The sequence below is a fragment of the Ahaetulla prasina genome, chromosome 9 (assembly GCF_028640845.1).
Source record: "Ahaetulla prasina isolate Xishuangbanna chromosome 9, ASM2864084v1, whole genome shotgun sequence".
NCBI lineage: Eukaryota > Metazoa > Chordata > Lepidosauria > Squamata > Colubridae > Ahaetulla > Ahaetulla prasina.
In genome coordinates, this window is record NC_080547.1 from 598,978 (window position 1) to 626,408 (window position 27,431).

General features: G+C 48.6%; 1 protein-coding gene across 1 annotated transcript; it reads right to left on the reverse strand.

The window, feature by feature from the left end:
- Nucleotides 1-319: 319 nt before the first annotated feature.
- On the reverse strand, nt 320-27,277 carry TGFA (transforming growth factor alpha). The gene is made up of 6 exons (XM_058194797.1): nt 27,080-27,277; nt 17,800-17,853; nt 7,794-7,911; nt 6,708-6,857; nt 4,009-4,118; nt 320-2,917 (listed from the first exon to the last, which is right to left on the reverse strand). The coding sequence occupies exons 1-6, from the start codon at nt 27,117-27,119 to the stop codon at nt 2,910-2,912; spliced, it is 480 nt and encodes a 159-aa protein (XP_058050780.1). The 5' UTR covers nt 27,120-27,277; the 3' UTR covers nt 320-2,909.
- Between the last annotated feature and the right edge of the window lie 154 nt (nt 27,278-27,431).

Consider the following 27,431-nt stretch of genomic DNA (forward strand, 5'->3'; position numbering starts at 1 on the left):
GTGATGTGTCATCCAACTACAGTATGAATGTAGCCATTATAGTTTGTGAACTGTGGTCCATGGCTTACTCTGTTGTATGACGCAAGCCTCTGTGGCACATCCGACCACAGTTCATACAATCACCTGGAGGAAGAAGGGAGCTGGTACGTAACACAACACGTGGCTTTGGGCCAACTTCCTTACACTCACAGCCCCCCGGAAAGAATTATCTTCTTCATTACACAAACTGCTGCTTCATGTCCAGCCTGAACCTTTGCAATTCAAGGGAAGAGGTAGGATTGCAATGAGACACAGGGAGCCCAAACATTTGCATAAAGAGTTCCTTATTTAATTTATAGCCTTCCTTTAAAAAAAAAATACAACAAAGTATTATGAAAAGTGTATTTCACTCATTTAAATATCTATTAACTCAGCGTATTAAGGAAGAAATAACAACCAATCACATAAACATCTTACATGAATCAAATTAATTTATCCACACAATAAATTAAAATATTAAATAGTAACTTTCAGTGCAACATATACAGAAGAAAAAAGTGTAACCTTGGCTAAAAATAAAACTTCAGTTTAGCTATGGACCAAACTAAACTTAAATCGTGAAAAAGGACAAAATGTTAACTTGGAGTCAACACACAGAATGGGGAAGGAAGGTGGCTGATAATTCAGCATAATTCAAAGGCACTTAAGATGATAAAAGGGTTCTTTTGCTTTAGCAGAAATCTTTCATTTGAGAATTTGAAACCATTTTTCTCCCCCTTCTACGCTCAGCTTAGTGTCGATCAATTCCATAAGTCCCGGTTGCATCAGATTAAACAATTGCCAGCTGAAAGGGGGCCGTTTATTTCCAAACAGCATCACAAAACAGAAACCCAGAGAAGAGCAGAAGGCTGCCTTCAGCGGAGGCGCCTTCTTCCCTTGGAAAGGGGAGAGCATCTTGCCATTCGAAGTATCAAAAGCGTAATTCAGGACCAATGCAACCGAAGCCCTCTGAATCTGATGCTGGAGCTCCTGAACCAAGTCTGGTAGGAATCCAGCTCTCCTTAGGGGCAATTCTCAACTGAGCAAATGTACATCTTCTTTAGCTCTCTGGCTCAAACTTAAGTGGCTTTGATTATGCCGTGGGGGATTCTGCAAAAGGCCGTGCTTTTTGGAATCCTTTTCTTCCTTTTTTTTTACTTATTTGAGAAACTCCCAATCTATAGATTGGTTGTTGAGAAGCAAGGCTAGGAAAGAAGGGTGGGTGGGTTTAAAAATCCAATTATTATCCCTTTGAGGAAAGTCAAAGAGGGAATGCCATTATGATAAGGGCAGAACAAGAATCGACCCACTAAAAATAACGGAAGCATTTGTCAGCCAGACAAATTGAGGAACAAAACCCATTTTGTCCCCATTTCATTCCTTTGTCACGTGGCCACAAAGTTTATGGCACGAAGCTCCGGTCGACCTGCCGAGTCATCCATCCATCTGGGGAAATGGAATCCGAAAAATCAGGAGTGTCAGCAAATATATCTTCTTTCCATCAGTGAAGGAAAGAAGATGAAACTGGTGCTTTGGCTTGCATGCAAATCAGAATTAATGGTTGGCCAATTCAGAATGGCTTCTTGAGGCCTCTCTCAGATCTGTTACCATCCCTCTCACCGGAAACCAGGCCATTGGTTTTCACGGGGCCAGGCCTCTAAGCCTCCGTACAACTGCCAAAGGCCCGGTTCCAGAAGAGAACTTCCCTCCACCTCAGGAGCTTCTCCACCTTCGGGAGAAGAACTCAGCTTCCAAGGGTCTCCGGGACTCGTGGAATGCCACCAGAGCTCTTTCTTGCACAGGCTTTCCCAGAACTACCTCACTCTTGGAACCAAACCCTTATGTCGTATCCTGGGGATGGGGGGGGGTGTCAAAACATTCAAGCACCCACACAATTGTGGAATGTTGTCCCCAGCCCTATGGAATGTTTGTGACTTGGAGGAATCTTCTATCTCCCAAGACATTGCAATAGTTAAGAAATCCCGTACAAGCATGTAAACCCAGAAACGGTGCAGCGTTTTAAAAACACACCTGCTAAAAATGGATTTTTAGTAAACTTCTCATCTAGCTCAAAGGTGTTTAAGTCAGTATTACAAACAAGGCCAGATGCACCTCTTTCAACACCCCATTCCTACCTGTCACGTAATAGCTAAGGTTTCTGTGGCCTGTTTTCTTTTTTGGAAAAAAGTAGCAAAGCTGCCAAAGAGACCCTGGGCTTTTTCACTTGGCCAGGAGCCAAGACTCAGAAGGAGGGAAGGAAGGGGAAGCACTTCTGCTCTCACCTGGCTCCAGTCTACCCTCCCCCACAATGTTTTCCCCCCCTCTTCCCCAAACAGGAGACTACAAACACAGACTCGTCTTGGCGTTTTTCTACTTGCGGCTGAACGGCCACTGGGAGGGTGGTGCTACTCCCAGAGGCCTAACGGGGAACCTCCTTCCGCTGGAGAGGGGTCAAAAGACGCAACAGATATGCAAAGCCGAGCCATCCCTTCAGGTGAGGCTGGATCCGGTCTCCATTAAATAAATCTTTTCCAAGACAAAGCAGGCATATCCCCTCCCTCGAACAAGCTTGTCCTTTGGTGCTTACAGTAAATGTAAAGCTGCCAATTGTCGCTCTTCTCTATTTCGACTAAAAAGAAGTCTTAGAGGTTTCCTTGTGGTCACAAACCACACGTACGTTTACTCAGAAGGTGCACTGACCACGCGGCTCCTTCAGCAAAGTTCTGGACGATCAGCGTTATGGGGGAAGATCCAGAGAAGGCCTCAAAAGTTGCACTACGTTGGCTTTCTGGTTAAGTCCCTGGAAACCGTCTTGTCCATATTTAAGTTTTTTTCAGAATATTGTAGGCCTCTCTGATAGAACTCTGCACTGTTCCCATCTGTGGTTTTTGTCAGACAACTGCAAAACAAGCAATGAGGTCAGTCCACTCCAAAATTTATCTTGGACTGCAAGGCAGCAACAGAATACTGACCACACAAGGGAGGATGATCATCAAGGCTTCAAAAGGGATTATTTAACAGGATAACAGAGTTGGAAAAAGGGACTTTCGAGGTCTTCTAGTTCACCCCCCCTTGCTCAAGCAGGAGACTAGAGAGAGATATGGCAAGCAGGCCTTCAGCCGAGACCACCGACTTTCCCATTCAAAAAGGCTTGAACCTCTGAAGGACATTGGGTGGAGCAGGAGAAGAAGATAAGCCTATTTTAGTCATCTCCTTCCCTGGGAATTGTTAATTCAGTGTGTTTTGGGGACGGGGATTTTTCATACTAAGTGTTACAAACCAGGCTTCTGTCCAATGGTGGAATTCAAAAAATGTTATTACTGGTTCTGTGGGCGTGGCTTGGTGGGCATGGCAGGGGAAGGATATTGTAAAATCTTCATTCCCACCCCACTCTGGGGCCAGCCAGAGGTGGTATTTGCTGGTTCTCCGAACTACTCAAAATTTCTGCTACCGGTTCTCCAGAACCTGTCAGAACCTGCTGGATTTCATCCCTGCTTCTGTCTCCGTCTGTAATCTATCCTTCTGGATCAGCTTCCTCTTGAGCCAAGCGTGAAGCCTGGGAATGCCACCAATAGTTTCTCAGCAGAGTTATGGGAGGGGGCTCCCCTCGGAGGGTCTTCCTGACTTCCCATCTGGCTTTGCAGTCTCTCGGCCATGAGTGAGTAGATTGGGCCTGCTTAGCTTTTAAGCTCAGCCAAGATGTTCAAGTGCACGGAGCCCACCCATCGTTGAACTGAAGGCAGAAATCCTCTTCAGAGTGGCTGGAGAGAGCCCCCCCCCCCAATACACATGCCCAGCAAACTTTGCGCTTTCATCTGGGACACTGGCCCAGATCCTCAGGGCTCTCCTTTCCCAGCATGTTCCCTTCTGCTTGCAAAGCCAGAATGTTCAAGTGCCAACTTACTTCCTTTGCTCAAGCCAAATAAAAGAACCAGGATTTTATTGTCTGAAGTTACAAACGCCGGATTGGCACAGATGATGTTGATTTACCTGTCTCTGAGTGGCAGCAAGACGTGGCCCCCTTCAGCAGCCTGGTGGGTTTCTCATGCCGGCAAACCATCGTCCTGCACCACTCGCAGTGCTTCCGTATCCTGCAGCAACTGCACAAACACACACAATGGTAGGTTAATCGAACAAAGTTTGGGCCAAGAACGGGAATGCAAGGAGAGAAAGGAAGAAGCAGAGAATCACTTTCTGGAGCAGAAACAGTGGGGGACTTATTGGGAGGCAGCCTCGGGGGTGGAGTGGGGGGCATGTGGCTTCAACCTGTCTGAACCGAGACTTGTGCACAGGGTCCTGTAGAAGCTCAAATTCACATCAGAAATGGACCACGGTCCCTCAGTCAGTCAACAGCATGAAAGCCCTTCAAACCAAGACTGGGATCCAAGTCTTGTCAACAGCTTTTCGGCTAACCCAATATTGACAGCCAAATATGGCAGACTGACCCCAAAACCCACCATCAAGAATTAGGCTGAAAAGCAACTCTGCGTTGTGCACCAGTTACACCCTTTCCTGGATAGGGAGGCTCCATCACTCAGGCCCTTGTCATCCCCTGTTTGGACCATTGCGATGCACTCTATATGGGGCTACCCTTGAAGAGTATCCAGAAACTTCCAGAGGTACGAAATGTGGCCCAAGAGTTGATTTAGGGGCCCAAAGAAGGGTGCATGTAACACTCGGCTGTGGCAGCTGCACTGGGTGTCAGTTTGCTTCCGGGTCCAGTTCAAGGTGTTGGTTTGTCCTATAAAGCCCTATAAAGCCGGGGCGAGGTTACCTATGGAACTGGGTCCGCCCCATCACACCGGCCTGCCCTACCTGGTCAGGCAGGGAAGGCATGCTGCAGACTCCATCAGTCGAAGAATTTCAACTGGGGGGTGGGGTGTCTAGGAAGGGGGCATTCTCTGCCATTACCTCCACCTTATGGAATATCCCCCACCACCACTCAGAGGTGAGGCAGGCGTTCCCCCCTCTCCTGGCCTTCTGCAAAGGAGTTGAGACATGGCTCTATGGCCTTACATGGAGAGCCCAAGGGACCACCCAGCTGGGGGGCTGCTGAGTGCCTCGAGACCCCTCCCTCCACCTTCATCAACCAGTTTTTAACAGGATTAAATTGCCTTCTCAAACATTTTCCTGCCAATTTATTTTATTTATTTATTTTTATTTTATTAGATTTATAAACCGCCCTTCTCCCGAAGGACTCAGGGCGGTGTACAGCCAAAGTAAAAAAGAAACAATGTACAATTAAAAATAAATTAAAAAACTTATTATACAGTGTGGCCGAAATTAAAATAGTTAAAAATCTAAAAGACCCCAAGTTAAAACTAAAAAGAATTTTAAAATTTAAAACTAGACAATTTAAGAAAGCCCCGCACGAACAAACAGATATGTTTTCAGTTTGCGGCGAAAAGTCCGAAGGTCAGGTATTTGACGTAAACCAGGGGGAAGTTCATTCCAAAGAGTAGGGCCCCCCACAGAGAAGGATCTTCCCCTGGGGGCCGCCAGCCGACATTGTCTGGCGGACGGCACCCTGAGAAGGCCCTCTCTGTGTGAGCGTACGGGTCGGTGGGAGGCATGCGGTAACAGCAGGCGGTCCCGTAAGTACCCAGGCCCCAAGCCATGGAGCGCTTTAAAGGTGGTAACCAAAACCTTGAAATGCACCCGAAAGGCAACAGGAAGCCAGTGCAGTCTGCGCAGGAGAGGTGTCACATGGGAGCTACGTGAGACTCCCTCTATCACCCGCGCAGCTGCATTCTGGACCAACTGAAGCCTCCGAGTGCATCTCAAGGGGAGCCCCATGTAGAGAGCATTGCAATAATCCAGGCGGGAGGTAACAAAATTCAAAATTTCTTCCAATTTAAATTTCTTAATTCTAAATAGCAATAGCACTTGATCCATCTGTCGATTACCCTTTGCTAAACATTTTAGGAGAAGCAGAAAGTGAGAACAGGGTTGCCCTATTCTGTGCCCTTTGGAGCTTATTAAAACACAGCCTGGGTTTTAGCACTAATAAGCATTGTGGCATCTCATGCAGCCACACCTGCTAGCAGAATTGGAACTTCTGAGTATAAAGTCAGATTTCCAACTAGGAGCTTGTGACTTCAAGGAGAACTGACCAGCAGCCAGGGCCCAACCACAGGGCAACCAAGCATTCATTTCATGCAATCATGTGCAAAAAACATTTTGAGTTCCAAACACTCCTCTGCAATTGTCAATTCTGAGAGCCAGTCGGGCTGTTTGGAGCATTTCAGGAGGTCTGAACTCAAAAGGGCTGCTTCGCCTTGAAAGCTGCATCTGCAGCTGTTTTGCCCCCCAAGCAGCTGAATTTAGAATGAGGTGCATGTAGCCCCTGCCCCTACTCCTCCCAGGCAGATTTTAGTCTCAAATCAGGGAATCTACTAGATTCAATGTAGGCAATGCCAGGGAAAGCAATGGGACAGTAATCTGCCAGATGCTGCCTTCATCCATGTCGATCCCCCCTTCTCCTCCCTGCTGACACGGGGTGGGGGAGATCTGCCCTGCGCCAGAGGATCCCTGTCGTGTCCCACTCCTCCGCTGACAGCTGGGTCAGGGAAATCCGAATCAGGCTCTGAGGGCGGGCAAGACACAACAATCCCTCCTGGCCTGCAGTTCTTGCAAAGAGGTTTCAGCAGACGCGGATTCAAGCCAGCACTCCATAGAATTATACTTACTGTATCAGGACGCAGACCATGACCACGACGATGGAGGCGACGATGGAAACCACCACCAAGGCGGTTATGGTTTGCTTCTTCTGGGTGGCAGCCACCACTGCCAGGAGGTCGGCGTGCTCGCAGCGAGCTCCTATGTACCCAGAATGGCACCTGGCAAGGAAAACAGAAGCCAAAGCCTCATCTTAGGAGGGGAGGCAGAGAGGGAGGGAGGGAGGACCACCAGCTCAGTTCGTGCCAACTGAAGTGAGATCTGGTTGCCTACAGCAGGCAGACAGTCTGGATTCCAGGCCGCCACAGTGTGAGAGGCTTTGGAGGGGAACCGGCCCCACTGCCGCTCGGTGCCCAAAGCCAGATTCAAGCACCAGGATGGCTGTTTGTGCAGCCGGAGGACCCACCCAGCGAGGGAGAACCCACCACCTGCTCAAGCGATGCAGAAGCATTTGCCCTCAGCCTCAACACCTTTTTATGAGGCTACATTTCTGTGTGGGCTCATCTCCTCTGCTCAGTCTTTTTAAATTTTAGAACCATGGAGTCACAGGGCTGGAGGAGGTCTTCTAGTCCAACCCCCAACCCATGGCAGAGGACCCGATATCATCGGGATGCTATAATCCAGACGTTGAAGGTTTATTGCCCAGGTGGTGTTTCTCACCTTAGCAACTTTAAGAGGTGTGAACTTCAACTCCCAGAATTCCCGAGCCAGGAATGGAGGAATCATGGGAGTTGAAGGCTACACTTCTTAAAGTTGCTAAAATTGAGGGGCCAGGGGCCAGCCCAGCTGCAATACACCAGAGTTGGAAAATTTGATCTTGGTTAACAAGCCGGTTCTGCTCCTGCCTCCAAGACAGATCACGGCAATCTTGTTCAGCTGGAGGCTGAGAATCTTGGGTGATCTCAGGAAACATCCAGTGCCAGGGGGTCTTGCAGGGGGTCCCATGCAACAGGTGGGCAAGTCCTCCTGTGCATCCACAAATACACACACACTGTTTTCCAGGGCCAGGAAAGCAAGGAGTCAGGCTTCTTCCTTTCTTACCTCGAGAGAGAGAAAAAGAGAGGAAGGGGTTTCAAAATGCAAAAATAAACACTTACACGCAAGTGGGTTCTTCTTCTTGCACCAGGAATCTGCAAGTCCCATGGAAACAAAAGGTATTGTGGGCATCTGGACAGTTGTTAAAATGGGATCTCACTGCAGCTGCCACCGGGGGATCTAAAAGTCCAAGAGGATTGATTAGAGCCTCACACCTGTGTTGAGACCATTCAGAATATCTTCAAAAAAGCATTCTGACCTGCTTTCTTGAGACAGTTTCTTCAGAATATTTTCAGAACATTTTATTAAAGTGTACTCTATCATAAACTGTGAGGCTTCTTATTACACCCATTTTACAGGCAGGAAAATAAGACCGTGTGACACCCCAGCAAGGCCAAACCATGATTGACCTATCACAAAGAGGGACTTCAGCCCAAGCACTAGATGAACGTCCTCTCTTCTAGGCCAAGAAGATCCCCATCTAGTCTTAAAACACTGTCGCTGCTGCTATTCTCCCTCCACGATCTGCGGCCAGGAATAAAGGGCAGTCTGCTGCTTATAATGGATTCATATGTTCAAGTGTCAGCATAATACAAAACAAAGACTTAAATGTAAACCAGGAATCAAATCATCATCATCACAGGACCGCATTTTGGGCACCTGGCAACCGGTTCACACTTACAGCCAGTTGCCAGGCTCCTCGCAATCATGTGGAAGTCAGTGGGGAATTGCAGGCGATTGTTGCCGCCTGCCAAGTGGACTCCTCTCATCTCTGGCAAGCGGCTGAAAGAGTCGCCTGCCAAGGGAGCGGACCCTGAACCCCGTTCCTGCATCTCACGGAAGGAGGGCAGCCGATGTCCTTTGGAGGCAGCTCTTTCAGCCACCCCAAGAGGCAAGAGGAAGAAGCAAAGGGACGGAGCCTCAGGCCAGCCACGAGCATCTCTTCACTTGCGGGCTGAAAATCCTGCATGGATTTTGATGGGGAGGATTTTCGGATCCTGAACAGCAAGGCTGCCCAGTAAAGAAGGGAGCCACAGGGCATCTCAGGGCAGGGGGCTTGGGGAGAGCGGGGCAGCCATGCATGGGCGTCTTTCCCTCCAGGGCTGAAAATCCTGCATGGATTTTCAGTTTCCCAGGGTTTCTCCCACCCTCCCAGAGGAGGCACGGTGGACTCCTTGCCTGGGGCTCTGTCTCTTAATGACATTTATCATCCATAACAACCACAATCAAGAATGCCAGGATTGCAGCCGTTGAGTGAAGCAGTCATGTGGCACCTCGCTTAACAACCAATTCACTCAACAATTGACATTCTGCTTCACTTGTAGTTGCTAAGGAAGGACTAGAGGGAACAGGGAAAATGTCCTTATATTCCACCTCTTGGAAAGCATCATGTGAATTAAAAGCCCAGAGAGTCTTCAGGGGAAGCAAGACGCCCAGCAGGCACCACAGTCCAAACCCCTTTTTATCCTGCCTGCCTTGAGATCCGGCTACGAGACGCTACTGCAAGGTTCCACTTCAGCATCCCAGGAGCAGGAGCAGCTGCTCAGCCCAGGAAGGAACTTTGCCATATTTTTCTCAGGCTGGTGGGCTGAGAAAGAATGCACTGCGATCAAACCACATCCATTTGCAGGAAGAGGCTAATGGAGGGTGACATCAGTCCCAGCCTTGGAGACCATCTGTCTTGAAACTGCCTCCTGAATCACTTCCATCCTCAGCGCTGCTTTCCACATCAGATCTCCCAGCTGCCCTATCAGGGGCTGCCTTCCAACCTCCAGGCGCTGCCCTGAGTCCCTTAACTCCTCATGAAACACTCCAGCAGGTGCAACCGGGTGTCTTATGCAATCGCCCCAAAGCTGCACCAAGCTTCATATTTCAGGGGAAGAAACCTGCCCTGCGTGGATTCTGAGAACTTGAGCACTGCTGGTGGGTGGCTCTGCCTCCCTTTTATTGTCCTTGACAACCGGGAGAGGCAAACCTCAGCCGAGCAGCCTTTGGCCAGCACATGTGCAGCAGCCAAGTGCTCCAAGTTGCAGATCAGAGGCGTTTGCAGTCGGAAATTGCTCGGTGGCGATAATTTCTGAAGCCTAAATTCTTGACTTCCGGATTCCAAGAGGGAGCGGCGTTAAATCTTTTCTGCCGGGAACAACAAAGGCTTCGCTGCGGCCCTTCAAAAGTGATCCCATCTGTCATTTTATTTGATTGATTGTGGTTGTCCCACTCCAAAGGACTCCCACTGCACAAGCTTTTGTAGACCGCAGCCTGTTTCATCAGACATATCCAGAACACAACGTGGGGTTTGTGAGACCCACTTAAAGCAGCAAAGTCTCAGAAATCCAGAATTCTCCTTTCGGTCCCGTTTTTGGCTCTTGCAAGCGAGGAAAGAGGAAACTCAACGGTTTCCAGCATTCTTTCTGTTCCAGAAACTAAGGCCACACCACCAGCTAAATTAAACACAAAGAGAAAGTCCTCAACTTATGACCTCAATGGAGCCCAATGTTTCTGCTGCTAAGCAAGTCAGTTGTTAAGGGAAATTTGCTCCATTTTAGGACTGTTTTGCCCCAGCTGTTAAGCAAACCACTACAGTTGTTAAGTGAATCACATGTTCATTAAGTGAATCCTGCTTCCTCCATTGAGCTTGCTTATCAGAAGCTGCTGAGTGCCTGGATTTTGATCCCGTGACCCGCAACAGCTGTGTGAGAAACGCTCATCCGGTCACTTTTGTCAGTGCTGCTGCAACTTTGAATGGTTAAGGAGGACACCTGTGATACACTTGGCCATGCCGCAGCCTGGTCTGTCCTGCTACCAAACCCCAGACAGGATACGTTTGTCACAGCACTTCATCTTACATCAATTTATCTAGTGGTTTATAGTCATTTAATGGTCTACCTCAATGGTCCTCAATCGTTTCTTCCACCACGGACCCCCTTTAAGTATCTTTGGTGGCCATGGGACCCTCAAGGCTTAACTCAGGATTTAAATCGTAGCGTTTCTTCAAGCCTTTGCAGAGCCCCTGTGATGACATCGCAGGTCCCACAGGTTGAGAACTGCTATTCTGCCCTACTGCTCTTTTTCTCCCGGGATACAAGACCGGGCAAAGGAATAACTCACCCACCCACCTCCATTGGCAACTGGGTCTTGGCTCCCATTTTATATTGCAAAGGGTGAGGATTAGCCTCCCCTTCCTTGGGAATTGGGGTGATGTCTGTGTGTGTGTGTGTGTGTGTTTTGGATTCCTACGGCTTAATTTTCATTCACCAGAGAGGTTCCCTTATGCCTGCCCCCAGCCCCAAATGTTCCCCTGGTCCTCCCCAAAGAGCTTGCAAACTGTATCCTGCTTTGCCAATTAACCCCTCTGGAGATCTCCGTTCCGTTTCAAAGCCTCCTCAAGTTCCTGTTCCCATTAAGGGAGAGCAGACCAGGCAGCAAAATTAATTGAAGCCATTTCCTGGAGCCGTCTCAATGTCGCCTGGAAGAGATTAAACGGCTTTGAAAGGGGCACATTTGAAAGTCAAAGCACTTCTTTGCTCTGTGGCGGAGAACCCAAAGGTGCCGAAAAGCCCAGGCAGGGGCCATCAAAGGTGGAGGAAGGAGGTATTTTTCCACTCCAGAAACCTAATGGGGAAGATGAAAAATTAGCCCAAGGATGGACTCGGGTTAATATATATTTGTTTTTATTTATTTTTCTCATTTTTGAACCATCCATCTCCTTCGGAGAGGGTCTTTTGGGGGAGGGAGGCATACAATAAAATGTTAAAATATAAAAATAATATAAAGGTTAAAACTTTAGAATTTAGAAGGAGGCAGGGATGCTTAAACTGTTAAAAGATGAAGGGAGGAGTCTCAGGGCAACCCAGCTGCCTGCTCCCTGAGATCCCCACACAAGGCCACAGAGCCGCGTCTTAGCTCTTTTGCAGGAGAGCAGAAGTGGGGGGTGGGGGGGGCAGGGGAGAGAGAATGATCCATAGGGCAGAGAAGGCTCCCCCAGTCGGAGTTCTTTGACTGATGGGGTCTGCAACATGCCTTCCCTTCCTGACCCACCTGGGATGGGCTGACGTGATGGGACAAATATGGTTCTATAATATGGAACTGCATTAAAAGGAACAGCTTATAGGAGCCCTTAAAAAACAAGCTTTTTGCTGGCCATGAAAGCTTAGTAGAATAAAAATTTTAATTATTTTAGTTCGGGACCTCACAGAATGTCTGTTTCTTGTTTTACAAATATACCTGGAACTCATATTTTTAGAATAGTTTGTTTTATATATATATATATATATAACAATAACAATATATAACAATAGTTATATATTATATAACAGTAGTTTGTTACATAGATAGATAGATATCTCCCCAACCCACCTCATAGGGTTGTTATTGTATGCATGTTCGGCACTTATGATAGTAATAAAAGCAGGATAATAAACCATAAATATCTAAGGGAATAAGTATATTGGCTCTGCTCTGCTAACAGAGTAAAGGAGCAGCCATAAGAATAGTTCTGCAGAATACATTCATCCAGTTCATTTCCATGGCCTAACACAAGTAAGAAAAAGTAGACACTGGAAGAAACTTTTAGGCAGGACGACCAGGAGGAGAACTGGAACCAAGAGAGGATGTAAGAACTGAAGAGAAGAGAGGATCCAAACTGAGGGCTGTTGGGCAGCAGGAATAAATTCAAATGTTGAAAAAACAACGTGCACATGGTCCACGCCCACAAAACCACGTGGTTCCCTCCCCCTTTCCAGCCTCAGCAGCTTGTGCTGCGGACAGGTGAGCTGCTTTTCCCTTCGCGGCCCTCATTTTGCCAGGGAAGCAACGGACGGATGCCTTTGAGGCAGCCACATTGGGCGGCAGATGCTCTAGTTAGGAAAAGGCATCCCCTTTCGTTTGCCGATGGCGGTTTCCACCTTGAGGAATTGGCATGGAAAATGGAGACAAACAGCCCCTTTGATGTGGAGGTTGCAGAGCCTCCTATGTTTTTCCCCTTCGCATCCAAAGTCAAGCTTAGCTGCGAGAAAAGGGTTTTTATTCAACTGCCAGGAAGGAATTGCCCAACAAACAGAGGCTGCTTTTCAACCCGGCACTGCTACGTAAATAACCCGAGATGCATGAATTGACCCCTTGCAAGTCTCCAAGCCTCCTTCTCTTTGAACCTGGGCAAAGCATGAAGACCCCCATGCACACACACACATCCTCTACGTACATCACGACATCGCTGGGGTTTTGTTGTGCAGTCCCAGCGTACCAAGTGGCCAATATTTCTGTAGCCCTGGCCAGAAAAATGAAAAGCTGAGAGGTTTATGGCCTCCCTCCCCCCACCCTCACCTCAACTGCCTTTCAATTATATCCTTTCATAAAATCCACCAAACCTCAGAGGGACCTCAGGCAGTGGAATAATTTCACACTTGTGGGCCACTGTACGAGTCAGGCAAAACGGTTGCCAAAGAATAAGTGTGTGGGATCTAGAACCATGCAAGACAGAGGAAGCCTCTGGCATGAGCATCGCCGCCCGCATTTCTGCACAAGCTCCTTTCCCCCGTTTTGCTTCCTATTTCAAGGTACTTGAAGGACTTTAGTATATTCGTGTATCTGAGAGTATCCCACGATAATGTCAACCCTGATATCCCTGGCAGGTCTGACAATATTTTACTGCTGTTAAACCTCTCAAATGCCTACAGAAGTAGATCTAATATCCCAGCGTAGCTGAAAGTTCAAGGACTTCCTTCCTACACTTGTAGACGTGGTGGGAGGGGGCACAAAGGCTCCATTTTGGCCCTGGCTTGCTCTCCAATTGTCTGTTTTTTATAGGACGTGTCTCTGAGAAAAAGAGAAAAGGGGGGGGGGAATTTAAATGGCATCTCTAATTGCCTGGGTTCCTGGCTTTTGGCCAGAGCAACACATTCCCTCTTAGTAGCATTGTTAGCTGTGAAGCAGAGACTCTGTTTCCCCACCTGAATAGGTTTTGTTACCTTTTGTTACACATTGACCAATGCTTGGAATAGGTGACCCATTATTTGGGCTCATCGTTTGCTGGGCTTTCGGCCATCTGATGCCCAGCCTTCCCTCCTGCCTTGCTGGGCTTTGCTCTGCTTCTCCTTATGCTGGTTGGGGGGAGCTACAAAGCAGCAGCATCCCACATCTCGCACAAGAGTGTGGAAGTCAAGGGGGAGAATGAAATAACAATTGTATTTCCTTACTACCCCTTGAAGTGCCCCGCCTGACTCGGCAGCTGCCACACAGCCTTCCCTTCCCACGGCTGCAGAGCATCTCCAGGACCGCTACTTGATGAGTAACAGAGAGTGCCGCCGCTTCAGCAGAAATTAGCAACTCCCCTTTGATCTACTGGCTTCTGGCACTCATCCCAACCCTGCCCAACAACAACAACACTAAGCCACTCCAACAAAGGCTGGCCAACTCGGCTTCAGGAAGTTGAGCTTGGCTCGCAGGATCAAGAGAACCAATCAAGCCTTTCCCATCTAAGGGTTGTCCCCGGTCAGTGGCCCTGTGTGTGTGTGTGTGTATGTGTGTGTGTGTGTTACTCTCTCCATGAGTTGCAGGACCCTGGAGTGTCAAAGTTGAAGAAGGCTGGGCTGAATCTATAGGCTCAAGCTGAGGCAAAGGGTCTGGTAGAGGACTATGGGCAGGCACCCCAGAACTTGGGAGATGCCCTCAAGGCACCATTTGGGCAAATCCTGCAGTTCAACTGCAGAGTCTGATTTTCCTCTTTAGGAGAGGAAGGTGAGGAGGTCGGGGTGGGCCTGAGAAAGACTCTGCCCCAATTTTTCTTAGATTGATGGAGGACCACCAAGCGCTGACCCTCCCCCACTTGTAACACTTCAAACTGCAGAACTAGGTGACCTTCAATTCCCATTAACTCCAGGCAGTCTGGTCACTGGAAAGGGATTGTGGGCGCTGTAGTTTAAGGCACTACATTACCTCCCACTGCACAACCGTGTTTCCTACTTTGCTGATTGTTAAGTTGGGCTTAACAGGACAATTTGTGCTGCCAGAGTTCTCAGTGACTGCAATCTAGTGAGGGAAACACAACAGCCCAGAAAAGTTCCTGCCAAAGAAGAGAGAGAAGAAGAGAGACACGTGTGTGTGTGTGTGTGTGTGTGTGTGTGTGTGTTCAGCATATGGTTGCTACATGCACCAATACGATATTAGCTTAATGTTCTATGAGGAACTTTATGGAAGCTGATGGCTACTTCCAAATGGGATTTTTTTCATCCTAACGATTCCAGATGTTGAGGCCCAACATGGGGATAGCAGGAAAGATCCAAAGATCCTGATGGGAGACAGGAAGCTGCCTCCATCCTGTCTCTCATCAGCTGTGCCCTAGAGACAACTTTCACAGCCACCCAGAGGACGGAGACCATTGCTTCTTGGAATCACCAGTGATCAATTGGAGACGCAGCTTCACAGAATGACCAACTTGAAAGGGGCCATGGAGGACACTGAGTCTCGTCCTCTCCCGTAGGAACCCCAGTTATCAGCCTTCCCAGAAAATGATTCCCTGCCTTTGCTTGAACGCCCCCAGCAAAGAAGTGCCTGTCCTTTCCTTGGTCACTGGATCCTACCACTCTTATTTAGAATAGAACAGAACAACAGAGTTGGAAGAGACCTTGGAGGTCTTCAAGTCCAACCCCCTGCTTAGGCAGGAAACCCTACACCACTTCAGACAAATGGTTATTTGGAATATTCTTTCCCTGCCTTAGATCCGCCATTCTCTGTCCTGCACTCTCTTTTCTGGATCCTTCGGCAATCGTCTTTTTCACCAGGATAAACTTTCCCAGATCTTTCAAGCTTTCCTGCTCAGTTCCTTCTCTCTGACCATTTTCACTCCCCCTCTTTGCAACCAGCGCCAGTTTCTCTGAACCCGCCTTAAAATGTGAGGCCCAGAAGAACCCGGTCAATTATTTGAGCGAAAGAATAACAACTTCAGTAACACCAAAAGCAAAACTATCAGCGGCAGAAACGTGTTACCAAGTGTACGGAGGGCGTGCCACAACGGAGGCAAAGGTACAATTAAAACCAAGCTGAAAGACAGGAATGCCACTTGTTCTTGGCCGCCGCATAACCGACGGTCATTTTGCCTGGCAGAACGGAGGGCAAGGAAAGAAGAGGGTGCTCCTTCCTCAAAGTTGGCCCGGACGCTGCCTCCTTTGTTAGCAAAATGCTTCCAGAGAAATGGTGATGGAGCCAACGCTGGCACCAAACGCTTCTCTCAGCAGCGTCAACCGGAAGCTGCCAAACAAGATGCCACTGAAAGCTGCTGTGAGAAAAACCAACCACAGAGATGTCTGGAACCACACCTGCATATTTTAGCAATTAGTAAGTGGTGCCCTCCAAAAGTATGTTGGAGAAACTGCTGGAGTTTGTTCAGCAGGGATCTGGGAGATTAAGAGAGCACGTTGAGCAAGAGTCTGGGGGTTAATGAGGACGCAGGAGCCCTTTCCCCAAATGAAACACGGGACAGCATCACCTGAGCATCAGGAAGGTTGTGGAGGCAACACCTGGACCACTTGTTTTGCCCTCCCGCTGACCCCCAAAATAGGCAGCCTCCTCTATGCCTGCTTTAGAGTGGCTTTATCGTGGGGTGCTGGCTGCACAGCCTCAAGCGAGGTTCTCCGGGGCCCAGTTCTGGCACTGCAGCATTTGAGACCCGTGGACGTGGGGCACTCTGATGCATGTCCAGGAGCTCTCTGACAACTGCCGAATACACATCCTGAAAGGCTGCAATCCAATGCTGCAATTGTGGGAGGGGGTTTAAAGCACGTGTGTCCAGCAGTTTTCTGGAAGCCCAGCAGGCATGTGTTTAAAATGCCTCCTCCTCCTTCATATTTCATTGTTAATAGAGCAGCTTTTAAATTTAGGATGAAATTCTCTAATAAGAGAAAGAGCCCGGGATTTCAGCTTAACTTCCGAGCCCCAGATATTTCTGGAAGAAGAAATGTTATTTTCAGAAAGACGAGTTCCTCAAAAAGAGAAATTCCTCTTGCTAAGAAATGAGCCAAGGCAGAAACGAAAGAGTACAACTAGTTTATAATTTATAACCATATAGTTAGTGACCACTCAAAGTTACAACGGGCCTGGAAAAAGTGACCTACGACTATTTTTCACACTTTCAACTACAGCACAATTCCCACCATCACGTGTTCAAAATTTGGGGGCTTGGTAATTGGCACGTATTTATGGGAGCTGCAGTGTCCCAGGGTCACGTGGTTACCATTTGTAGCCTTTCCAGAGGGGCTTCTGACAAGCAGAGTCAACGAGGGAGGCCAGATTCACTTAATGACCGCAGTGATTCGTTACACTGTGGCAAAAAGGTTGCAAAATAGGGCAAAACTCAGTTAACAAAGGCCTTGCTTGGCCATAGAAATGTTGGACTCAGGTGATAAGACAAGGACTGCCTATACAGGAGTCCTCGGCTCATGGCAACCTATACTAGTCCAACCCTGCCCAAGACAGGAGTCCTTACACCCTCACGGTCAAATGCTTGTCTGGTTTATTCTTGAAAACCTCCCGTGACGGATTGTCTGTGATGGAGCAGCCACAATTCCAGAGTTCAAGCGGTGCCCGATTAACTGTTCTCACTGTTATTTCTAGGCTGGATGGCTCTTTAACAAGCTTCCACCCGTTCCTTCATTGTCCTGCCTTCAGGTGCTTTGGAAAACAGGCCGGCCTTTTCTCTGCCACAGCCCCTCAAGTCCTGGAAGGCTGCTATCATGTCACCCCTGGTCCTCCTCCCTCCTAGACCAGACATACCTAGTTCCCTTAACTGTTCATTGTACAGTTTAGCATTCAGACCCCTCATCATCTTAGTTGTTCTTCTCTGCACGGTTTTCAAGGTCTCGGTATCTTTTTTGTATTATGGTGACCAGAATAGCCTTCCCCACTTGCAAGTGGCCACAAGCCCAATGCAGCTGGAAGGCCTCTGGCTAGAGGGGACCGATGTTCTCCATGTATCCAAGCTGCAGTGGCTGATCTTAGCACACAGCCCCACCGGAAGAGAAGAGCAGTCGCCGTTGAAGTTTTAAGACCTTATATCCTGCGATGCAATAAACTCACCCCTCAAGGCTGATGTTGTGTTCTCTAAGGCATGGCACACCGCCAACAGAACACCTACAAGAAGAAAACATCCAGGTTAAAAACAATCAAGCAGCTAATTGGAAATACAAATTGACTTTTAAATTTTGATTGTATGACATCACACTGTGGTAACATATTTTAAGAGCTGTTATTTGGGTCTGCCAGATGCAAGTAGAATTCTGGGAGTTGAAGTCCACACATCTTAAAATTGTCAAGTTTGAAATCCCTGTTCTAGAGCCAGTCCCGTTGGCGGCTGTGGGCACACCCAGACAGAATGCCTATTTCCACATCCACAGGTTGTAGCGCAGGGCAATTCCACGGCAGCCCCACATTCTCAACCTTTGAAATACTGGTGAGGGGGAAATTATATCAGCATTCAGCACGTGAGCAAATCTGCTTGACGTCCCAACAGCAGCTCTTGCTGTGACCTACTTTCCAAAGCAGCCTCATATTTGCAAAACCAGTATAGTTATGTACGTATTATGCATACATTCCAACCATTTTTCTGGGTCCCATTTGCAGTTAAGAAAATAGACTTGGGATTTCAGCTGGGGAATGAGGGAGAGAAGAAAAAAGAGCATCGTGTGTCAAGAGTGGCTATCAGTAGCTGCAAGACACCCTCCGTGGCTACTTGCTGTAGAACAGACATAAGGTCCTTATGCACCACCTGACCCCCGGCTAGTGAGGCAACCCACTTTCTGCAGAACCAGAAGCTTTTAAAGCAGAGTTTTGCAGCCTTGCAACTTTTAAGATGTGTGAGCTTCAACTCCCAGAATTCACAGCCAGCAGGCGGCTTTTAGTAGATTGCTGTTCTATGGCAATTTGGGGGTTAGATATTTATCAATATTTATACTTTGCTCTGAGGATCCAGTTGAACTGCAGACATCTTAAAAGTTGCAGAAGGTTGAGAAATGCCGCTCGAAAGAATCGTAGAGGCCCATAGTCTTAAGATCCCCCCTTTCCAGTCACACACCGAGGGCTTTCTTCTGAAAAAACCCTATCACAATATTTGTTTTCTTGTCCACTGAAGTCAACAGCCTATAAACAGAACGGCCAGGGGAAATCCAAAATGTTGACATCCAAGCCCCAAGAGCAATTTCAGGTAAGGATCTTCTCCCCTGGAGGAAAAGTATTTATTCATCTGACCTTCTCAAACACGGTACCATCCCTGGAGGAATTTTCCATCTCAGGGGCACACGTGGATTTATTTTCCTTCCCCCATTTATAAATGCGCCAACCGGACACCCAGAATTGGATCTTTAATAGAACACAAAAAATGTGGCCTAATTTGAGACAACTGAAGCAGAAACCTCTTCTTCCCAGCTTCTCCCTACCTCGCTGCAGTCAGCTGGAACCCTGGGCCATCGGTGCATTGTGCAGTTGCCACAGATGGCTCTGAAGACAACCGCTGAGAAACTTCTCCTGCAATCCCCCTTTCCTTGCAGAGGGAACTCAAAGGAGCCCCCAGTGTAAGTCCTCAAAGAGGCAAATCAGTTAAAAAGCGAAGAACCTTCCCACAATGCCCCCCCCCACAAAATCAATGGGCGCAATGCAGCCTCCTAAGCCTGCCCAATTCACGTCCTGATGCATTCTCTGCTCAGCCAAACTCCAATCCTCAAAAATGCAAACATTTGAAGAGATCCAGTCAATTACTGAATGAAACCTGACTAGCAATAGCCAGGCCTCAGCTTCTGCCGTTTGATTAGGGGGCTTTCTGTTTTGTGGAAGGGCTTGGCCTGCAGGTGACCTCAGGGCCAGCCTGGCGTTGCCTTACACCAAGAGTCCCCTCTGGCAGGACCGCAAAATGGAAACCGCAAAATGGAAACCGGTGTGACTCCATAGCGGAGGAGAAGGAAGAGGTGCAACACATCCATCGTCCAAGCCGGCATATTCTGGTTTCCGTCTGGAGAGGAGAGCAGCAGGAGAAGGTGTGGGCAGGGCGCTCTGCCACAGGCCGAAAGAACTTAGCCAAGGCTGCAGGGTTCAGCTACGGTTACGCTGCCCTGGTATAAAAAGCTGTACTTTGACCCCCCCTCCCCTCCCTTAAATTCTATGCCAATGAGTCACAGTGAGATGGCAGGGAAGGAACCAACTCCCCCGGGCTGAAACCGTGACCTACACAATCACGTTGTGTTTGTGGGCTTCTGGGAAGATGCAGAGAGGAACCAAGGTGTGGGCTGCGCAGAGATTCATCCCCCCCAGAGGGCTTTCAATCGACCGCAGCACGGAGCACACCCCTGGGAGGGAGAAAGTGCCTCCATCAAACTACCCCCCCCCCACTGGAGGACGGGATTCCAAGTGAGGCCAGCAAAGCCCAACCACGGGAGAAGCAGAGCAGCATGAAGGGAGGCCTGGGGTGACCATGAAGGCAGAAAAAACACGTCCCAAAAAAGGTCGCCCTCCCTTGTTCCACCATCTGATCCAGGGGAGGTCTGCACCAGCTGTTCCAAGGGGGCAGAAAGCGAAGCTAAGGGGAGCCCACCTGTATCTCCTCCAGCCATGGAAAGAAAAAACCCAGGCAGAGAACATCATCAGCAGAAAGAAAACAACTCTAGTTTGGGGGGGGGGAAGACAAGACTACTGAGGGTCTGTCCTCCATTGTGTTTAGCTCCAGAAAGGCCCTCGTCTGCCCCCCACCGCTCTCCCCAGGGCAAGGGGGCCTGTTTTACAACAAGAAGGCCATCCAGGGATTGCTGGAATCCAGCAGGCTGGAGCAGAGGTGCTTTACTGGGTAAAATTATTAAGCATCGTTGACTATGATCTAACACACTACGCAATTTTCAGACTTTCAAATGGGTATAAGCAGCACATATGATGAACACAGATACACAAACCAAGGCGTAGCCTCTCCTCTTGATATCAATGCCAGAAGATGCTCAGGGATGGAAAATGATGACTACACATTTCTAGATTTCTTGAGAAAAGGGTGTGCTGCTAACCCTTGTCCTGGACATTTGAGTTTTGTTCTTTTTACGCCTTACAACAGTTGCATAAGAAAGGGAGAAAACATCATGTTCCTCTTTTCCTTGAAAACTACGGAAGGAACTACACTTTCCTGACCGGGAGAGGAGCTTACCGTCATATCTGATATGGTTGCAACTAAAGACACAAAATGATGTTTATCTCTCAGGTTGTCATGATGAGCTGACTGTTTGGAGGTGTTGTATAGGGAAGATCTCCAGGTTGGGCATCCGCCACCATATGCCCAACCCGGAGATCTTCCCTATACAACACCTCCAAACAGTCAGCTCATCATGACAACCTGAGAGGCAACATCATTTTGTATCTTTAGTTGCAACCATATCAGATATGACCGTAACCATGCCAGATTAAGCAGGAGCAAAGAGCTTAGGAATAATGGTCTTAGTGGAATCTCTCTCTGCACACCACAACAGCCCCCAGAACAGTAAAACAACTGAAAAAATATTTCCCTTACATATTTCACTTTTTCATACAAAGGGATGCTTTGTTCCTGGCCTGAAACTTTAGACACCCCCCCTTATTTCTTCTAATCAGGTGGCAACTTTGACAAAGGAACTGAATTCTTTAGAAAAGACAACATAGAATATAGAATCATAGAGCTGGAAGGAACCTTGGAGGTCTTCTAGTCCAGCCCGCTGCTCGAGCAGGAGACCTTATACCGTCCCTTCCAGCCCTATGTTTCTATATCATAGAATCATGGTCAAATAGTTAATCCTGAGGCAAATTGGTCCACTGGTTTATTGTTCTCACAATTATCAGGAAATCTATCCTTAGTTCTAGGTTTAATCTCTCTTTCATGATCTTCCTTCCACCCATTACTTCTTCTCCTGCCCTCAGGAGTTTTGGAGAATAGGTTGACCTCCGTCTTACCTCTGGCAGCTCCTGAAGTATTTGGAGGACAGCCTCCTAATCCTCTTTGTTAGACTAGACCAGGGGTCAGCAACCTTAAACACTCAAAGAGCCACAAAGGTCCTAACTGGAAGCCCCCCATTCAATTCTGGAGCTGACCGGAAGTCCGGTTCCCCCACCATAGAGTCTCCTCCTAGCGCGATGTCCTTTTTCCTCTACCTGACCTAACCAAAAGCCCTATCAATTGTGAAGCCGACCAGCAACAGAGAGCCGCAGTAGAGGGATGAAAGAGGGACATGTGGCTCCAGAGCTGCAGGTTGCTGACCCCTGGACTAGACCTAGTTCTCTTAACTGTTCCTCATATGGTTTGGCCTCCAGGCCCTTCCTTGATCATCTTTGTTGCTCTTCTCTGCATCCTTTCTAGAGTCTTGGCATTGTTTTCTCTCTTCCCTTAAAACTCTGCCGTATAATCCAAGCCATCGCTTCAAAAGGCAAGATTGGAAAATGCACAAAACCCAGAGATATGACAATAGTGCTGACAGCTACCCAAATAATATCGGAAGGCAGTTAATACAGGATGGCTGCTTCCTCCAAAGGCTCTGAGGGCACTTCTAGGCCACGTTTGTGGGCCTTCTTCAAGGCAAATATCTATGCGGGTAGATCACAATCCAGTGCAGGTACTTGGGTGCAGTTTTGATGAAAGTAGTCCTCCAACATCAGAAATAAAACAGCAGCTAAAAAACAGCCACCACCCAGAAAAAGGATTCTGGTCCCTTCATTCTGAGGTGATGTAGATCAGCAACACATGCCTCCCCTCAAAGTTCTCCGAGGCCAAAGACATTTTTTGAAAGCAAAGATGTGGCCCCGCCTGAAATACACTCCCTCCCCTGTCCTAAAGAGGTTTGCACCAAAGGGGACGCGGCTGCCAACTTTGCTTCACCTTGGAGCTCCATCTGTTGCAGGGGCCACAGCACCAGGTGACTGTCAAGATCAGAAGCCCCCCAGACCTTCCACCATATGACCTAAGGCCCTAATTTGCTTGAAGAATCCAGGGAGCTTCTCCTGAAATACTCCACCACCTACCAGGCAAGAGAGAGAGAGAGGCCTCTTCAACAGTGTTTAAGAGGGGTGGACTCCAACTCCCAGAATTGCCTAGTTACCCATGCTGGCTGGGGAATTCTGGGGATTGGAGTCCACCCGTCTTAAAGGCACTGAGATTGAGAAACACTGCTCTGCAAGGTATGACAGAAGGCATTCTTAGGACGAGGCAGACTGAGTCCCCGTCATCCCCCTCCCTTAATTGCTCCTGCCCTCCCACTAGCAAGCCTGATAGAAAAGAGGGATCCATGGGCCCTCAGCGTCCCAGCTCCAAACAACTCTCTTTAAAGTAGTCAGCAAGAGAAACCAGGCAGTTTCGGTGGCAAGAAAGAATCTGCCAGTCAAGGGTGGAGTGGTTCATTCCAGGTCTCTGAGGACCAGAAAAAGGTGAGCCAGAGAAAAAGGCAGGATTCCCACAACAGGTTTTTCAGCTACACTTCCTCATAGCCAAAATCAGGAATGGTTCCTCTGTCGAAAAGCAACAAGCGGCGTTCAAATTCCTTGTAAACTTGAGAAGCAGTGGAGAAAATTTACTCCTCCCGTTTGTCAAGATATTTTCTAACAGATGAAAGAAGTTCCTTAAAGAAAATTAAAAATAAGCCTAAACGGATTATTACAGGTTGCTCTAGTTTCCTCTTGCCTTTTCTGATGCCCTCTGAAGCTGGCCCTGCTGGAACCTCTCCCCCCTCCCCAAAGAACGGATTCTGGTAACAAGGGCCTCTCCCCCCCACAATGTTCTCCCATCCCAATCATTCATGCTACACAAAAACAGTTTTTCCCCACCACAGCACAGCTGAAAGCAGCTTGGCCCTTGGAAACACAACTGGAGCTTCCTCCTTGAGGCGGGGGCAGGGGGGCGTCTTCCTTGCAGAGGGGCAGACGCAGAGAGGCACTCCTTTCTAGCCGGAGTTACTGTGACTTTGGCAGTGAGAAGAGAGAGGTGTTGCCTTGAATTGTTTAGTATGTGACTGTAAATATGAAATTACTCAAACTTGAACAGTAGTTGAATTACTTTAACACCTGCTCAACTGAATAAGATTAAGAGGAACTAGCCAATTCCAGATATTCCTTCTCAAATAATCAATTTGGCATCTATGCTCTATCCTTTAATCTTTCTTTGGACTCCCACACCCAGGGGTTCTCTGTGTGTCTCCTCAATTTCCTATTACTGCATCATCTGAATTTGTCTGTCAAACTTGGGCAACAATTTGGGGAGAACTGCAGCTGGCTGCTGAAAAGTCTGTGGCCCAGGAGAATCAGCCAGAATAACTTCTCTGCAAGTTTAGGCACTAGAGGTCTGAGACCCAGGAGCTTTAAGGAGTTTGGTTATCTATTGAACAGAAGATTGCACAGTTCATGGTGCAGATTATTTCGGCAGCACCTGTAAAAACATTGCTGGACTCTGGCAGGGCCTTATCTGTGCAATAATCTCACTTGGTTAAAAAGCTACAGAAGCCAACAAGCATTGACAATTAGGGCTGGGCAGCTCTTGCATCTCTAGAAAGCACCTGCTCACCAATCTGCAACACATTAAAGGAGCCATGACTTTCCCTAGGATGGCTTCACTGTCCGCTGTGGCAGATGGGCCACACCAGAAAGGTGTGGCTGCTTTAAGGTGTTTGCAGGCAGGTGCCACATTCCTGCTCCTGCACACAATGAAGCCTCTGCAGAGATGAGACTGAGGCCCTGCCAGCCCTGCTGAGAACTAGAGAGGTCGGTGAGAGGGACCCCAAAAGTTTGCAAAGCAATACAAGCAGATCATCAGCTCGGTTCATTCTCTCATGGATGTGTGTCCAACAGAGCAGATGTGTGGATTTCAACTCTCAGAATTCTGTGGTTGATAAAAACAGCGAGAGAGGAGTCCCACCGTAAGGAGTAATTGCTTCCAATACAGATCTCTCTGCTTGGCCTTTAAAGAGGAGGAAGGAAAATAAATGACGGCACTCTCGGGATAGCTGAAGAGTCACCACACAGAAGAGAGGGTACACTAACACTTACTGAAAAGTGAGGTCTTTCTTGGCCATTGTCTGGCTTCTTGCTCACTCAGGCATTATCAGGAGACGAGCAGGAAACCTCTTCCCAGAATGGGCCGCTATAGTATTAGATGAATGCACAACCCCCTCTAAATAAGGTTCAGCCTCTTTATATAACTATGGAGGCAATTCTAACTCTAGAAAAACATGCACTTGATATCTGAACCCTCTAAGACTTACACCCAAACCATGAAGGGACCGTCTTGACTGTTGCAAAGGCATCTGATTTAATCTACTGCAACGGGGACGCTCAGGAGGCGATGGGGTTCATAATACTTGGCAGTTCTTTCAACAGAATATCTCAACACTCCTAGGGGTACCAACACAAGAGCTTTCAGTGTTGGGCTTGAGACCTGTTGGGAACACAACTCCCAAAATTCCAGTAAGCACAGCCACCATGCCTAGAATTGGAGGAAGCGGAAGCTGCTTTCTATCATCTGCTTCTTACGGGAGATTCATCAGCCCTGAACAGCCCATTGCTGACAAATAGTTTTCAAATACTTGAAATACTTGAAGAAGTCCAACTAAACCTCGTCTCAGACGGCTATCATCCAATGATGGGTGAACTTGGAGCTGGTCGGTGTGCACATCTGAAAACCGTTATACCCCCCAAAAGATTTATGAATTCCAGAGCTAGACCAGCTTCATTTTAACCATGATTAGCTAGCATCATTCCACATCAATATCCTCTGGAAGACAACCGGCTTCCCTCAAGGCCCGCACAAGCAGCCTGCTGTGGGGACAAGAGCAGAGGGCACTTCTAGATGGTCTCGCTCTTGAACTTTGCTTCTCTCCCCAGTCTTGCCTGGCAGCCCCACTCTGCCCATCAGCAGCCATGCTCAGGGCTTGTCAACAAAACAGCATTCTCCAGCCTGTAATTTTGCAGCCAGACCTGAAATGTGTTTACTCAGAGTAGTTCCCACTTAATTCAAGGCACTTAGGAAGTAAGCAGGCTGATAATCTGCATTAGGGATGCTTAATGAGGCTGCCTGGAGGCCAGGACCAGGAATTTCTCAATTGCATTGCTCTCCTACGTCCTGGGCAAGGATGGCATCACTCTAGTGACTCAGGGCAAATCTATTTTTGTTGAAAGCTCGTTAGGGGAGAAGTTTCCAAATTATAAGGAAGTTTCTAGATACAAAAATATAAAAAACAAAAAACAGCCAAACCCTGAAAGGAGAGCTTGCCTGGAACAGAGCAGGACCATCCAGGGCATGTTCCGAACTCTGCCGGAGTCCAGCCCTTCCTCCAGGAAACTTTCCCCAGCATGGGGCTCTCTGAATTGGTTGCCACCGTAAAGTCCAGAACTTCTAGCGGCACAAGTGGGGCACGGCCATGGGGATCCCCAAACACCCAGAGTCCCTGGAGGTAGGACGTGTGCCCAGGGTTTCTGCCTTCCCAATGCAGTTACAGCTCCCCAATCAGCGGGAGATACGAGTGGCCCACAGATGTGGCCGACTGGAAAATAATGCCAGCTAAAGCTTTGATGGCACATGCCAAATGCACCACAGCATTGCAGGGCCACGTCTTGATCTGCTGATTCCAAAGGGCCAGAGAGGCTGGGATACTTGGGGGGGGTCTCTACTGCAATTTGTGGAGGCGGCTTTCTTCACACCTTGTGAAGCAATGAGGGGCAATTGAGAAAGAAAGAAATACTCCCTGGTTTGCAAAGTTAGCTTAGAAGGCGTTAAAGAGGGAAAAAATTACTAGCAATACCCAGAAAACTACCAGGATCAAAACTCTTTCCAATATCAAATTATTCAATTGCCAAACATTATCAGAAACCATGTCACACATCATGTAGGAAAAATGAAGACCAGTTCCGGCTACCTTTCTCTCTCTCTCTCTCTCTCTCTCACACACACACACACACACACAGACGGATACTGGAAGCACAAACCTAGCAAGCTGAGAGGTAAATAGTTATAATTCAGCTAGAAGTCAACTTGAGAATTCCAATTAGCTACGGAGGGTCCCAGATTGCAAAAGGCTGGAATGAGCTATTTTTCCCTTTCTTTAAAGAAAAGCAGATAGTCCTCATTGAGGAGGGAGATTCTTAGCTCCGCTTCCCGGCTCTTCTCGCCCCACCTGGCTGCTTCAGCCACGCCGACCGACCTCTTTCCTCCCAGGCTCCCGGGCGGGCTGGCAGGCAGGGCAGCGGAGTCTTCGAAAGCCGCCTGTCCCGAACCGGAGGCGGAGACCCCCAGCCCCGAGGGGCCCGAGCGGAGCGCAGAGGCTGCCCGGGAAGAACTTTCCTTCCGCGCCGGGCTGGGCGGCGGGCGGGCGGGCGCACTTACCGAAGGTGAGCAGGGCGAGCTCGGCGGCTGCGCTGGCCATGGTAAGGACGGTCTGGCGTGCGGGCGGGGAGCGGTTCACCTTTCCAACCCGTGTCCGGCTGCGCCGCCCAGCATGCCGAGAGCGAGGCTGCCACCTGCGGCTCCGGAGGCTCCGCTCTGCCCGGCAGGCTGGCGGGCGGCTCGCAGGTGTGCAGCGCGTTCCGCCCCGCCCCTTTGTGCCCCGCCCCCCCCCCGGCTGGTTGGCTGGCGCGCCCAGGGAGGCCGGGCGGTTGCAGGAGCGGCAGGGACCGGCAGGCGGCGCCCTTCCGAGCTGCGGCTGACACGCAAATGGGCCGCCGCGGGTGGGGGAACG